Consider the following 14,484-nt stretch of genomic DNA (forward strand, 5'->3'; position numbering starts at 1 on the left):
AGATGCTTCTTCCATGTAGATTGGAATTAGGTGCAGTAAAGTCACCAAGCATTCTCCTTGCATTATTTTTGTTGGGTTCGGCTGCCATCTCCTTTACTTTTTCGAAATTTTCAATAAGGTTGTCTCTGGACTGTTGTAATTTAGCTTCTCTTAGTTTCCTCTTCAGAGTCCTTTCAGGTTCTGGGTCAGCTTCAACAAGAATGCCTTTTTCTTTGTCCCTGCTCATAAGAAAGAGAAGAGAAAAAGAAAAGAAGAGGAATCCTCTATGTCACAGTAAGGAGGTTCTTTATTGTTAGTAGAAAAGAAGAAGAAGAAAAATTCGAACACAGATAGAAGAGGGGGTTCAAATTTGGTGAGTGATGTGAGGAAGAGATGTTAGTAGATGAATAAATAAATAGAATAAGATGAGAGAGGGAGAGGATTTTCGAAAATAATTTTTGAAAAGGAGTTAGTGATTTTCGAAAACAGTTTTTGAAAAAGGTTAGTAATTTTCGAAAATTAAAATTAAAAATTAAAATAATTAATTAATTAAAAAGAAATTTTGAAAAAGAGGGAAGATGTTTTCGAAAATTAGAGAGAGAGAGTTAGTTAGGTGGTTTTGAAAAAGATAAGAAACAAACAAAAAGTTAGTTAGTTAGTTGAAACAAATTTTGAAAAGATAAGAAGTTAAGAAGTTAGAAAAGATATTTTGAAATCATTTTTTTTTTGAAAAAGATAAGATAAGAAGATATTTTTGAAAAGATATGATTGAAATTGGTTTTGAAAAAGGTTTGATTTTTTTTTTAAATCACAATTAATGACTTGATTCACAAGAAATCACAAGATATGATTATAGAACTTAAAGTTTGAATCTTTCTTAAGAAGTAAGTAACAAACTTGAAATTTTTGAATCAAAACATTAATTGTTATTGTTATTTTCGAAAATTTGATATAAAAATAAGAAAAAGATTTTTGAAAAATATTTTTGGAATTTTCGAAAATAACTATGAAAAAGATTTGATTTTTGAAAAAGATTTTGAAAAAGATAATATTTTTAAATTGAAAATTTGATTTGACTCATAAAAACAACTAGATTTTAAAAATTTTTGAAAAAGTCAAATCTAATTTTCGAATTTATGAGAGAGAAAAAGGGAAAGATATTTTTTTTATTTTTTAATTTTTAATGAAGAGAGAGAAAAACAAGAAACTGATGGATCAAAACAATGAATGCATGCAAGAATGCTATGAATGTCAAGATTAACACCAAGAACACTATGAATGTTAAGATGAACACCAAGAACATATTTTTGAAAAATTTTTAATGCAAAGAAAACATGTAAGACACCAAACATAGAATTCTTTAATGCTTAGACATAAAGAATTCAGGAATGCATATGAAAAACACGAAAAGACACAAAACATGCAAATGCAAAGATCAAACAAGAAGACTTACCAAGAACAACTTGAAGATCATGAAGAACACTATGAATGCATGAGAATTTTCAAAAAATGCAAGATGCACATGCAATTAACACCAAACTTATAACATGACTCAAGACTCAAACAAGAACGGGCCTGCTACACATACAAGTATCCAAGCTTCCAAGTTGGCCCAGCCCAAATCGAAGACACGCGCATAAGGAAGCATAACATGGCGCGTCAAAATCACGCGCTCAACACAAACAGTTACGTATGGCAGACTCTTCCACTTCCTCCACTTCTTCCACTTCTCAAAACGCTTCGAAACCAAGGAAACACTCCCAATTTCGAGCAAAAATCAAAGTTCAAAATATAGAAATCGTTGTTCGAAACCTCCATCAAAACAACATCAAACTCTCCGTGAAGAATCTGAAGACAAAACGAAGCAAATACACTCAACGTAAGTTCATCAAGAAAACCTCCCAATTTTAGTTTTCTTCTACGTCGTTCTTCTCTAGGGTTTACTGTGCTATTATTCTTGCTTCTTTGTCACACTGTTCTAAGTTCTACGTCATTCTTCTAAGTTTTACGTCGTTCTACATTCTTGTTCTAAGTTCTCTTGCTACTGTTGTTGATTTTTGGGGCTTTATTCCGTAGATTGGGGGTTGTATACTGTTTGAACTTGTAATGTGACTTGATATTGATGCATGTTTGAGTGATATCTCACTGATATATATGAATGTATCTGAATAATTTCAATGGGTGTATCTCACTGTTATCAATGGGTGTATCTGATTCTTACATATGGGTGTATCTTACTCTTATCAATGGGTGTATCTGACTCATATATGCGTGTATCTTACTGATATCTGAATTAATTTGATATTGAAGCATGTTTGAGTGATAACTGACTGATATATATGGATTTATATGAATAATATCTATGGGTGTATCTCCCTGTTAACAATGAGTGTATCGGATTCTTACATATGGGTGTATCTTACTGTTATTAGACCTTGTAATGTTGCTTGATATTGAAACATGTTTGACTGATATATATGAATGTATCTGAATAATTTCAATGGGTGTATCTCACTGTTATCAATGGGTGTATCTGATTCTTACATATGGGTGTATCTTACTGTTACTAATGGGAATATATTTGTGTGTATTTTTTGTTTCAGACAAAATGGCAGCAAGAAACCAAACGAAAGACCTTAAGTGTGCCACACATCTCCTGAGTGATAAGTTCAGAAACATGGCTGAGGAGAAGAAGGCAATTGTCAGGGATCTCGGATTTGGTGGGTTGATGCATGTCCCACCTCTAAGGGTGGATCACCAACTCTTAAGGGAACTGGCAAACAACTTCAAACTTGGGGAGAACAAACTGAAGACAGGATATGGTTCTTTCCAAATAACACCAAAGACAATAGGTGATGCGCTTGGCATCAATGCAACAGGTAACTAGCTCAAAATTATAGGTGTATATTAAGTTCATGCTTGGGTGTATTTAAGGTTGATGCTTGGGTGTTTTTGAACCGATTTTGATACTTTGTTGTTTTCTTTTTTGTAGGAAATCTGTTTCCTGAGAAAGTTGAGTATAAGCAACTTTATAAGCAACTTTCTGATGATGACAAAATAATTTATAGAAGATTCCAGGGTAAGACCCTCAAAAGTCTTACCGATGAAATGATGGAAATCGGCGTTGGCAGCGAAGAGGAACGCCTGATGTTCAAGAGGATATTCATCCTCTACATACAGATGGCGTTCCTTTTGCTAACGACGATAAACAAAATATCGCCCGTGCACCTCGCCCCAATTTTTAAGATGGACGGCATATCGGAGAGAAACTGGGGGGCGCATGTTTTGACCTTCTTGATCAAAGGCATCACAGACTACCAGGATAAGAAGAAGAAGGCAATTGATGGCTGCCTCTTTGCCCTCATGATAATATACTTTCATCTTTCTGAAAACAAAGGCAAGAAGAGGGCTGAAAGACCACCAAAGCCTTGGATTGCCAACTGGACTAAGGAGAAGTTGGTGGAAAGAATGACTGCAGAAAAAGAAGAAATTTTGGTAAGTAAACATAATATGTTGCTTCTATATTTACCTGAATGCTGCTAGCTAAAATATCTCATGTTTCAGGGAATTGTGAAGATGGCGGAGACAAGAGCAAGAGAAAAAATGAAAGAAAAAGAAAAAAAAGAAAAAAAACAAGAAATCAAAAAAACAAAAAAAAGGAAGGCGAGTCCAACATCGTCTTCGGAGACAGAAACAGCTACTGACAGTGACACTTCTACCTCTGAGTCTGAGACTCAACAAGACTCGGAGGATTCAGCAAGAAAACAACACATCAAAAAGGGGAAAAAGTAAGTACCATACTTGGGTGTAATTTCTTTTTCGAGTTGGGTGTATCTTGTTGATCACGTTGGGTGTATTTTAATATGTTCTAAATAATCACTGTTTGCCTTCCAGAATGGACTCCAGAAAAAGAAAGCAGAGGCAAGAGGAGCCAGATTCTGATTCAGAATCTGAATCTGAACAAAGTGATGAGTAATGTCCTGAAATTATTACTCCTTTCTTTTGGCTTCATTATAAAGATTTCGTGTATTAACTGAAGTGTCTGTTATTAACTTATAGGAGTGAAGAATCATCACCTGCAGAGAAGGAGAAGGAGAAGAAAAAAACAAAAACAACACCAAAAAAGTAAGCACTTCTTTGCATAATATTCTGTGATAAAATTAATTTTTTATTTCTGATTGGTACTCTTTTTTTCCACCCAGAACACAACCAAAAAAGAAAAAAGTTCTCGTGGAGGATTCACCTCCTAAAGAAGACCAATACTTTGACGGGTACAGTACCTCGTAAGCTATATTACCGTCTATCGTCGTAATTATTTTTGTTAACATCTTCCTTTATGAATGTAGTGAGACATATGAAATATCAAGTGACGAACTGGATGAATGGCTAGGGCAAAATGTTGATAAATCTGCTGCAGAGGGGTATGTCTTGATGGACTGTCTATTTCATATTTTGTTGTGTTTTGCATGCTAATAATTGTTTCTTGTTTCGCAGGGAGAACCAACCTGACCTGCGATCGACAGAAGGTCGCTATGTGTCGTCTGAAACGTAAGAAGCTTTATTATTTAATAAAATCTTGTTATCATGAATTGGGTGTGTCTTGTGGTACCATTTGGGTGTATTGAGTGGATCAAGTTGGGTGTATGTTGTCTAATAAGTTGGAATATTAACTTTGTTGTGTTGCTTGGATCAAATCTGTCTTAGAATACCGGCTGTGAACTTGGGAACTGATGCTCCTTCCTCTCAAGGAAACACAGAACAGAGTAGTGTAAACCAGCCGTCACAGAGCATGTAATTTCTCTTTCAAATAACCGTTACTTTTGTTCTTCTATTACCCTTCTACTTCTAATTCTGTATATATTTTTTTTTAGAAAAAAAAGCCCTTTATTATTTTATTCAAGAAAAAAAAGGCAGGAAAAAAAAGCAAAAACTGCAAGTATGTAAGTTCTCAAAAAAACAAAGCCTGTCTTCTTTTTGAATTGTTCGGGTGTATTTCTTGAATTTCTTTGGGTGTATTTTAGGTTGAGTCCGTCTGATTCGAATATGATGGTTGTGAGGGAACAGACACCGTCCGAAGCGCTTGCAATGTGAGTTTTACAATAATATTCAACCTTATAACCTTATTATTTTCAAAGGCGTTGTTAACCTTTCATTTTTCTTCTTGTTTAGAGTCCCGATTCAGGTTTTTGTGCCGGCATCCCAAACAACCACAGAGACAGATTTTGAACCAACCCCTATGCTACAGATTGAAGGGACTACGGAAACGTAAGAAATAGTATTGAGTGTATATTTGTTTGGAGTTTGGGTGTATATTAGCTAACAGTTTGGGTGTATATTGTTCCTGATTAGTTTCTTTTACGACGTGATTAATTTTTTGTAACTGTGCAGCACTCCTGAAACCCCCAAACAACTTCAAGAGACCACACCCACGGTTCCCCCAGCTCCAACTAAAGTGTAAGTTCATCAGACTAAAATCAATCTTTCCTTATCATCTGTATATTCTTATTCTTATTCTTATTCTTATACATGATGACGCAGTCATCCAGACGCAGAAGACGCTGCTGTTCTGTTGATGATGGCACGGACAGCTTCCTATGTTCCTAAAACAGATCCAGGGGTGCCATCATTCAGCCTTGGATTGACTGATTCAAGCCAGGAGGGGGCGTCAACACAGGAGACAGAAAGGGAAAAATCTCCAGAAGCTGCGAATTTGATAGAACAATTGGACAGTTTGGTCCAAAGAATAGCAAGCAGCGCGACGAAGGGAAAAAACACAAGTCCACAAATTCAGAGGGAGACTGGGGGAGAAAGTTCTGCAAAGTTTGAAACTCCTCGGGGATTATATCAGATTACGGATGATATGAAACAAAAGTGCTACATCTGGGGGACGAGACTGAAGGAAGATGCAGATGGAAATACTAACGAGTATGAGGAGATGTGCACTCTGATTGGCCAAGGAGAATACATTTTGATAAGAATGCACCTTGCTTCCCTCCAGGCAAAAAGTGATATAGAATCTCAGGTAATATTAGAATAAGATTACTGTTTTTACACCAAAGTCAATTACAATGCTTATTAATGTAAAATTGATTTCGGCATATATTTCTAGATTGTATCTGCCGTCTGCCTCATCCTCAACAACAAAAATGAAAAGAGATTTCAAGAACAAATATACTGTCTCCCCCCCGATATTGTGGTAAGTGTTACTTCTACGAACTTCGGGTGTATTTTCTGTATTGATTTGGGTGTATTTGTCACGTTCCATTGGGTGTAAGTTTAGTATTTCATTTCTCGTTTCCCATTCTTGCAGTGCATGGCGCTTTCGGATCACCCAAACGGGGAATTCGTATCACCAAAAACGAAAAAGGAATTCAGGGTGGAAGCCTACCCGAGTTTCATTCCCTTCATAGATAGAAAAAAATTAACTTCGCACCCATATGTAAGTTTTCGTTTGCTAAATTTGTTACTACGCTTATTTACTTATTTGCAAAATAAAATAACACACTGTTAATGTGTGGGAATCCTTCAGATTTTTGCCCCTGTCTGCTACGCCGGGCATTGGTGGTTATGGCTGATAAATACAAGAAAGCGTAAATGTCAAATACTTGACCCGCTACACAAAATAGCTCCCACTGATGAGAGAAAGACCATTAATAAATTCACTGTAAGTTGCCTCTGTCTTCTTTACTTTAATAGATAGGTCTATTTCGTTACTTGTGATGGGTGTATATTGTCCATTCAGTTGGGTGTATCTTGTCCATTCATTCGGGTGTATTACTGATTTGTTTTCGTATTTAAGGGATACGTATTTTCAAGATTGATAACATATGCCGGCGGGAAACCTCTTCAGAAAGGGGAGAGGGAGAAGGAAATTAAATCACCATATGTTAAAATATCAGGCCAAAAAACAAGGTATAAATTTGTGAGTCTGATCATTAAACTTTTGTAAATGAGATTTGTAATTTATTTTCTTTGTTTTCAGCTATGACTGCGCTGTGTACGTTATGAAGTGGATGGAGATAATTGAGCCGGAAAACATCAAAAAGGGGAAGTATCAATGGGATAATTGGCCACAGGTAACTGTCTTTAGAACCATATAACTCTGTATTACTTTACTGAATTAATATTGCTGTTTAAACAGAATATACTTTTTTATTGTAGGAGGAGGTGGACCACTATAGAGTGGAGTACGCATCCCGGATACTATTCAGTGAGATGAATACCCAGAGAGATCAGGCAATTAGAGAGAGTAGTGCTATAAGGCTGTCGAAGCCATCCTCTATATTATTAAGTCCGTTTTGTCAGATTAATTCTGCTGATATAAAAACTGGGTAGTTTGTAAATTGAACAAATGATGTAAATATTTGCCATTTATCTACAACTTCTATTCCATGTATATTTTTTCCCATAGTTAAACTATCTGTGCTGGTAAACTGTCTGTGATGTATTCAAAAGCTGTATTACAGGTGCTAAAATATGAAGGAAAAAACACAAATTATAAAATGCTACACCCAACGCAAGTCTAATAATACACCCAAGGTTGTATTAAATATACACCCAAACTGTCTGCGCTGTATTCAAAATGTATGAATTACATGTACTAAAATATGAAGAAAAACATCAAATCAAATATAAACCCATAACCTGAGAATTTTTACAGCTTTTGTTTTATATTTATATCTAAATTGTGAATTAACGAAAATACACCCGAAATAACAGTGCTTTTACACCCATATTCTGTAATACTATACACCCAACCAGTTATCCCCTGCTGCTGGTACCCTGAACTGATAACTCATAACGTGTCCTTGATATTGGCTGCAATTTGAATGCGCCGCTGATGCAGCATCAAACAGGTTTATCTGAAATATAACATACACACATTACCTAAACTATTAACGAGAAAAATAAACTCAATCGCCACAAATTTAAAGAACATTACTTTTACCTCGCTTAAAACTTTCGTCTTCTTCTTCTTTGTGGCATTTGCGATCTGTTTCTCCAGCTTTGAACCTAGCCTGTTTTTTGGACGTCCTCTTGTTCGAATCCTTGGCGGGCTTTGAAGCTCGTTAACGGATTCCAAGTTGGCGTCTTCGTGGGATAAAGAAGATGTCCCCTTCCTTTTGGCTTTTAATGCTTCCATCTCGGCCATGACGTTATCGTACGCGCGGTGCAGAATTGCAGTCAGCTCCTCCGATTCGGAGGCAAATTCGCATATATTTTGCGAACGAAAAACCAATTGGTCGAACCTCTTGCTTCTTGGCTCCATTAGTGGCTCGTCGTGGCTGCTCTTGATGTGTGTGTGTCGCCTCTTTACCTTCTTGCTCCATCGTTCCAGTATGTATCTCGGTGACACTTGGCTTACTTGTTCGAAGCTTAACACGCTTAGTGCGTGACGGCACAGTATCCCTCTCGACTCGAATAATAAGCAATGGCATTTTACCTCGGCTGCAACCGAGTCGTAAGTAACCACGAACTTGTTGAATATTGAGCTGGAAACTTGTTCTCCGACTTCGTATACTGAATAGCCTAGAGCGGAATTCTTCAGTCTGGTGATGCAATTCGCCTTTCCTCTGAATTGCGCTTGGACTTCCCTAAACTTTGCGTGAGTGTACGCATCTTGAAACTGAGCTTCAATGCAGGATTTCGTTGCACACGGTATGACCGTATGAAAATCTGCAGCATCTGATTCTCTCTCTGCTTGCTCCCTGCTTCCGAGGCAATTATCGTATTGTTTGACGAACTGAATAAGCGAGCTGTTCCGGGTGATATACTTGTTAAAAAATGAATGCATGCTCTCGCTCCTTTGTGTGCTTCTCATCCCTGCCCAGAAATGGTGATCCAGATAGATAGGAACCCATATGTGACGGTCTTCGTACAGATCTGCATAATACACCCAAAGACAGTCTATAAATACACCCGAGAAAACATGCAACTTACACCTCTGATGCATATTTTAAAAAGACATTACCTGAAAGCCACTTGTTGTCCCCAAGACCAAAATTCAGCAGAAAATCGTTCCAATTCCTATCGAATGAGTCTTTGCTTTGAGAGTTCCAAACAACTTGGCTCATTTCTTGTTCGATATCGGCATGTCCCTTGTACCCGTTTAATTTGCTTGGAATCTTCTTCATGATGTGCCAAATGCACCAGTGGTGAACTGTTGTTGGCATACAGGCCTCTAAAGCCCTTTTCATGGATGCGCACTGATCGGTGAGAAACCCTTTCGGAGCGTTTCCTCCCATGCAACGAAGCCAGCTTTGAAATAACCATTTGAATGATTCAATTTCTTCGTTCTTCATCAAAGAGCATCCGAGAAGTGTTGATTGACCGTGGTGATTCACCCCGACAAAAGAACCACAGACCAAATTATACCTGAAACAAATTACCATGGTCCAGAATGCAAAATCATTAGCTACACCCTAACAAATGCTTCGCATACACCCAATGAAACAGCCAATATACACCTCTACTGCGGATTCGTAAAAATAAATTAATTTGGCATCATAAACAGGGACAGTTTGTTACCTGTTTGTATTGTAGGTGGTGTCGAATGAAATGACGTCTCCGAAATACTCAAAGGCGGCTCTGCTTCTTGCATCAGCCCAAAAAGCCAGCTTAATCGATTGATCCTCTTCGAGTTGGAGCTCAAAAAAGAAATTCGGATTCTTCTCTTTCATTCTTAACAAATATTTCCCGAATTCCTTTGCATCTTCTTGTTCGGAAACATTCCGCACTTCCCTGGTAATGTAATTCCTCACGTCCTTTTCGATAAAATTTAACTCGCGGTGACCCCCGGCAGCAGCAACAAATGATTGGTAGGTTTTGCTTGGTCTGATACCGGCCTCCTCGTTATTCTCTATCGTACGACGAATGGACATGCTTAGTTCCCTGTGCTGTTTGAGCATCTCTGCTTTGCTTGGACAGCAGGGGTGTGAATGATCCAGCACAACCTTTGAAATGATCCAAGCACCGACATCCTTCAATGTGTGTATATAAATTCTTGCAGGACAGTTTAGACCGGCTGTCGGATTGGTCTTCTCGGTCGGAGATATTTTAGATTTCCATTTTCCCTCTCTGCTACATGTAATCAGTTGGTTCTTAATCTCGTTTCCCTTCCTATTTGTGCACCGAACTCTTGTAGAGAAACCTGCAGCCTTGGCGTAGTTCCTGTAAAATTTTCCAGCATCTTCAAGGGTGGTAAAGGTCATTCCGACCTTTGGAACAAGCTCGTCATCAACAACTGAGAGAGGCTGCAAAATACACCGTGTCAGAACTGTAAATACACCCATAGATATGATTAAAATACACCCAATCATGTCTAATACGATACACCCTAACCGCAACAACTCAACAACAGAATGACTTTTAAAGCCATAAACTGTAAATACACAGCATGCAGATATAATACAGTTCTAAAAACACACCTAATCATGTCTGTTATAATACAGCTGAACAACAACAAGTAAATTAAAATAACAAAAAACCAGTAAAGTGTAGATACACCCACACTTCTAGCTAAAGTACACCCAAACAAGAATTGATCTACACCCGAGCGTCTGCTACAAATTCCAGGTAATTAATCACAACTAATACATTGAATCGACAGATTCACGTAAACGTGTTACTTTCACAGTAATGTTCAGTAATTTTTCAACTACACAATGCTATACAAATTACTGAAAGAAATTTCATACTAATCCTATGTAAATCAAACCTCAGGGACTTCGTTAGATTCTGACTCATAATCCACTTCGCCTGCATTCAGATGACAATCTGAGGTTGAATGATCCATTATCTTCAAAACGAGATCAAAATTTGATTTCGAAAAACAACAAATCAAAAATAGAAAACGAAGATGGAGTTGCAGAGAGAGACAAAGGTAACCTAAACGAAGAAGATGCTAGTGAGAAAAGGAGAAGAAAAGAACAATGGAGAAGAAGGAGGGTAAACGCGGGAGAAGAAGAAGAACGAAATCTCAAAATAACGAAAACGAAAAGGGAAAGAAATATTTTAAATCTGGTAGTTAGATATACGCGCGATGTTATATAGCGCGTGTAATCAACGTACCTGAAGCAGCGCGTATTTTGATCTTATTTTTTAATGAACTTGTATGGCATACAAGCCATTAGGGCTTGTATGCAGAGCTTTTCCGTAACACAAAAATATTTTTGATTTTTTTATGATTTTCTAAATTTTTTTGTATTTTCTTTTAATTTTTTTCGAAAATATTTGGGAAAAAGGAAGCAATGAATTCATAGTCCTCAATCAAAATCCTGGGAGTTAGACATGGCTTAATAGCCAGCCAAGCTAAAACATGTTATATGAAACACTAGAATTCATTCTTAAAAATTTTGAAGAAAAATATATTTTTGAAAACAATTTTTTTTTTCGAAAACAAGGAAGAAATTTTTGAAAGATTTTTTTGAAAAATTTTTGAAAATAAAACAAAAAGGAAATTACCTAATCTGAGCAACAAGATGAACCGTCAGTTGTCCAAACTTGAACAATCCCCGGCAACGGCGCCAAAAACTTGGTGCGCAGAAATTGTGACTACACTTTGATTATGTAAAATTCATCGCTCTTTCTTTCCCTGGTAATGGCGCCAAAAACATGATGCCAATACCATGGTTCACAACTTCGCACAACTAACCAGCAAGTGCACTGGGTCGTCCAAGTAATACCTTACGTGAGTAAAGGTCGAATCCCACGGAGATTGTTGGTATGAAGCAAGCTATGGTCACCTTGTAAATCTCAGTCAGGCGGATATAAAATAGTAATGGGGTTTTCGAAAATAATTAATAAAATAGTGATAGAAATACTTATGTAAATCATTGGTGAGAATTTCAGATAAGCGAATAGAGATACTTTCGTTCCTCTGAACCTCTGCTTTCCTGCTATCTTCATCCAATCAGTCTTACTCCTTTCCATGGCTGGCTTTATGTAATGCATCACCATTGTCAATGGCTACTTCCGGTCTTCTCTCGGGAAAATGATCCAAATGCCCTGTCACGGCACGGCTAATCGTCTGGAGGCATCACCCTTGTTAATGGTTACATCCTATCCTCTCAGTGAACATGGTCAACGCACCCTGTCACGGCACGACTATTCATCTGTCGGTTTTCGATCATACTGGAATAGGATTTACTATCCTTTTGCGTCTGTCACTACGCCCAGCAATCGCGAGTTTGAAGCTCGTCACTGTCATTCAATCATTGAATCCTACTCGGAATACCACAGACAAGGTTTAGACTTTCTGGATTCTCTTGAATGCTACCATCAATCTAGCTTATGCCACGAAGATTCTGGTTAAGAGATCTAAGAGACACTCATTCAATCGAAAGTAGAACGGAAGTGGTTGTCAGGCACGCGTTCATGGGGAATGATGATGATTGTCACGTTCATCACATTCAGGTTGAAGTGCGAATGAACATCTTAGAAGCGAAATAAGATGAATTGAATAGAAAACAATAGTACTTTGCATTAATCTTTGAGGAACAGCAGAGCTCCACACCTTAATCTATGGAGAGTAGAAACTCTACCATTAAAAATACATAAGTGAAAGGTCCAGGCATGGCCGAATGGCCAGCCCCTCTGATCTAAGAACCAGGCGTCCAAAGATGATTCCTCCGATTCAAAGATGTCTAATACAATAGTAAAAGGTCCTATTTATAATAAACTAGCTACTAGGGTTTACAGAAGTAAGTAATTGATGCATAAATCCACTTCCGGGACCCACTTGGTGTGTGCTTGGGCTGAGCTTGAGTGTTGCACGTGTAGAGGTCCTTCTTGGAGTTGAACGCCAGCTTTTGTGCCAGTTTGGGTATTGAACTCCACTTTGCAACTTGTTTCTGGCGCTGGACGCCAGAATTGGGCAGAGAGCTGGCGTTGAACGCCAGTTTGCGTCATCTAAACTTGGACAAAGTATGGACTATTATACATTGCTGGAAAGCCCTGGATGTCTACTTTCCAACTCAATTGGAAGCTCGCCATTTCGAGTTCTGTAGCTCCAGAAAATCCACTTTGAGTGCAGGGAGGTCAGAATCCAACAACATCAGCAGTCCTTCTTCAACCTCTGAATATGATTTTTGCTCAAGTCCCTCAATTTCAGTCAGAAAATACCTGAAATCACAGAAAAACACACAAACTCATAGTAAAGTCCAGAAATGTGAATTTAACATAAAAACTAATGAAAACGTCCCTAAAAGTAACTAGATCCTACTAAAAATATACTAAAAACAATGCCAAAAAGCGTATAAATTATCCGCTCATCACCTTGTCACAAAGGTCTCGCCATATGGGCACATAGAAATCATGGATGAAGGTTCAGAGAGGACGTTCACTGTGAACGGACAAAGACTCAAACATTATATGGGCAACATGGGGGAAAACCCCAGAGTAAAGTATCATCTCAAGTAATTGAGGAATCGTCGAGCTAGCGACGATAAAAGAGCCCTCTGTTGGGAGGCAACCCAACCTCAGGTAGTTTCCTTTTCATCTTTATTTCAATAAAGGTCACAAGTTGTTTCCCATGTATTGCGAGGAGCTAAGTTTGGTGTTCCACACCAAAACAATCCAAGAGTGAGAGTGTAATTCTAAGTTTGGTGTTCCACCAAGGATCTTAGTTAGAATCACACTCCACTCCCAAAGCACATTGCTAGCTCCAACCAATCAAGGGAAACCACTTAAATGTAGTTAGACTTTAGTTAATAATTGTTTTGTTAATAACAATATATGAGGTTCTCTGCATATATGCAAGGTTTTGTACTGGGCAAAGAACTAAGTTTGGTGTTCACACACCAAATTAAGTTCAGAAGTCACAAGCATACATGCAAGCTAACTATTTCTCAAGTGCTTTGGGAACAAGCAACTTCCAATAACTTTGCAGGAATCTTATGAGGAAATGGTGCACCTTCATCCAAGGAAGTGAGGTAGCAAAGAATAGGATGATGACAAAAAGAGGGCAACTAGAAACCATCACCCGAAGGTTGTATTGTTACTTAATTCCATGTACTTAGAATGTTGAAAGTTGGAAGTCCGAATGCACTTTTGATTAATAGTTACTCGTTAGTTGGAACCCTTTTAAATTCTGTCTTTTAAGTTTTTCATTGCTTAGGTCTAGGATTGCTAGTCTGAATGTCATTACTGCATCATTTCCTTACTTACTTGTATGCTTGTCCTTTTGAATCAAATGAAAAGAGAATGAGTGTTTTATAAAAGACCAGAGTAGAGCTCATACTATGGAGTAAGTTCCTGAGTTTGTGGTGTGGTCATAAGTTAGCTAAGTTGGTTCAACCACAAGGTGGGAAGACAACTATCTGTCATGAATCATATGCTTGAACACACCCCATGAGACTAGCTAAATAACAAGATCTTAATAAGAAAAAGGGAAAGAACAATCAAAGTTGAAGAATAAAAGAAAAATAGCAAGAAAAGAGGCTAGGCACCAAGGGTTTGAGTCTTAAGGGATGTGTCTGTGGTGTTCCTGTACCAAGGATCTGCTTG

At 37.7% G+C, this 14,484-nt stretch overlaps 3 protein-coding genes and 1 long non-coding RNA gene across 4 annotated transcripts; 3 read left to right on the forward strand and 1 right to left on the reverse strand.

The window, feature by feature from the left end:
• Nucleotides 1-1,570: 1,570 nt before the first annotated feature.
• On the forward strand, nucleotides 1,571-3,522 carry LOC140182302 (uncharacterized). The gene is made up of 3 exons (XM_072228462.1): nucleotides 1,571-1,858; nucleotides 2,583-2,858; nucleotides 2,972-3,522. Exons 1-3 carry the CDS (start codon nucleotides 1,672-1,674, stop codon nucleotides 3,520-3,522), a joined length of 1,014 nt encoding a protein of 337 aa, XP_072084563.1. The 5' UTR covers nucleotides 1,571-1,671.
• A 253-nt stretch (nucleotides 3,523-3,775) lies between these two features.
• LOC112779282 (uncharacterized) lies at nucleotides 3,776-5,248 on the forward strand. Its single transcript, XM_072228463.1, has 9 exons — nucleotides 3,776-3,951; nucleotides 4,039-4,104; nucleotides 4,182-4,250; nucleotides 4,326-4,400; nucleotides 4,474-4,527; nucleotides 4,684-4,770; nucleotides 4,851-4,919; nucleotides 5,001-5,066; nucleotides 5,149-5,248. The coding sequence occupies exons 1-9, from the start codon at nucleotides 3,875-3,877 to the stop codon at nucleotides 5,246-5,248; spliced, it is 663 nt and encodes a 220-aa protein (XP_072084564.1). The 5' UTR covers nucleotides 3,776-3,874.
• A 1,235-nt stretch (nucleotides 5,249-6,483) lies between these two features.
• LOC112777651 (uncharacterized) lies at nucleotides 6,484-7,274 on the forward strand. Its single transcript, XR_003190533.3, has 4 exons — nucleotides 6,484-6,643; nucleotides 6,779-6,891; nucleotides 6,962-7,055; nucleotides 7,141-7,274. It is a non-coding gene; the product is annotated as an uncharacterized lncRNA (long non-coding RNA).
• A 450-nt stretch (nucleotides 7,275-7,724) lies between these two features.
• Nucleotides 7,725-9,574, reverse strand: LOC140182303 (protein FAR-RED IMPAIRED RESPONSE 1-like). The gene is made up of 4 exons (XM_072228464.1): nucleotides 9,508-9,574; nucleotides 8,951-9,354; nucleotides 7,928-8,862; nucleotides 7,725-7,841 (listed from the first exon to the last, which is right to left on the reverse strand). The coding sequence occupies exons 2-4, from the start codon at nucleotides 9,279-9,281 to the stop codon at nucleotides 7,725-7,727; spliced, it is 1,383 nt and encodes a 460-aa protein (XP_072084565.1). The 5' UTR covers nucleotides 9,282-9,354; nucleotides 9,508-9,574.
• Between the last annotated feature and the right edge of the window lie 4,910 nt (nucleotides 9,575-14,484).

This window comes from Arachis hypogaea, chromosome 19 (assembly GCF_003086295.3).
Source record: "Arachis hypogaea cultivar Tifrunner chromosome 19, arahy.Tifrunner.gnm2.J5K5, whole genome shotgun sequence".
Lineage (NCBI taxonomy): Eukaryota > Viridiplantae > Streptophyta > Magnoliopsida > Fabales > Fabaceae > Arachis > Arachis hypogaea.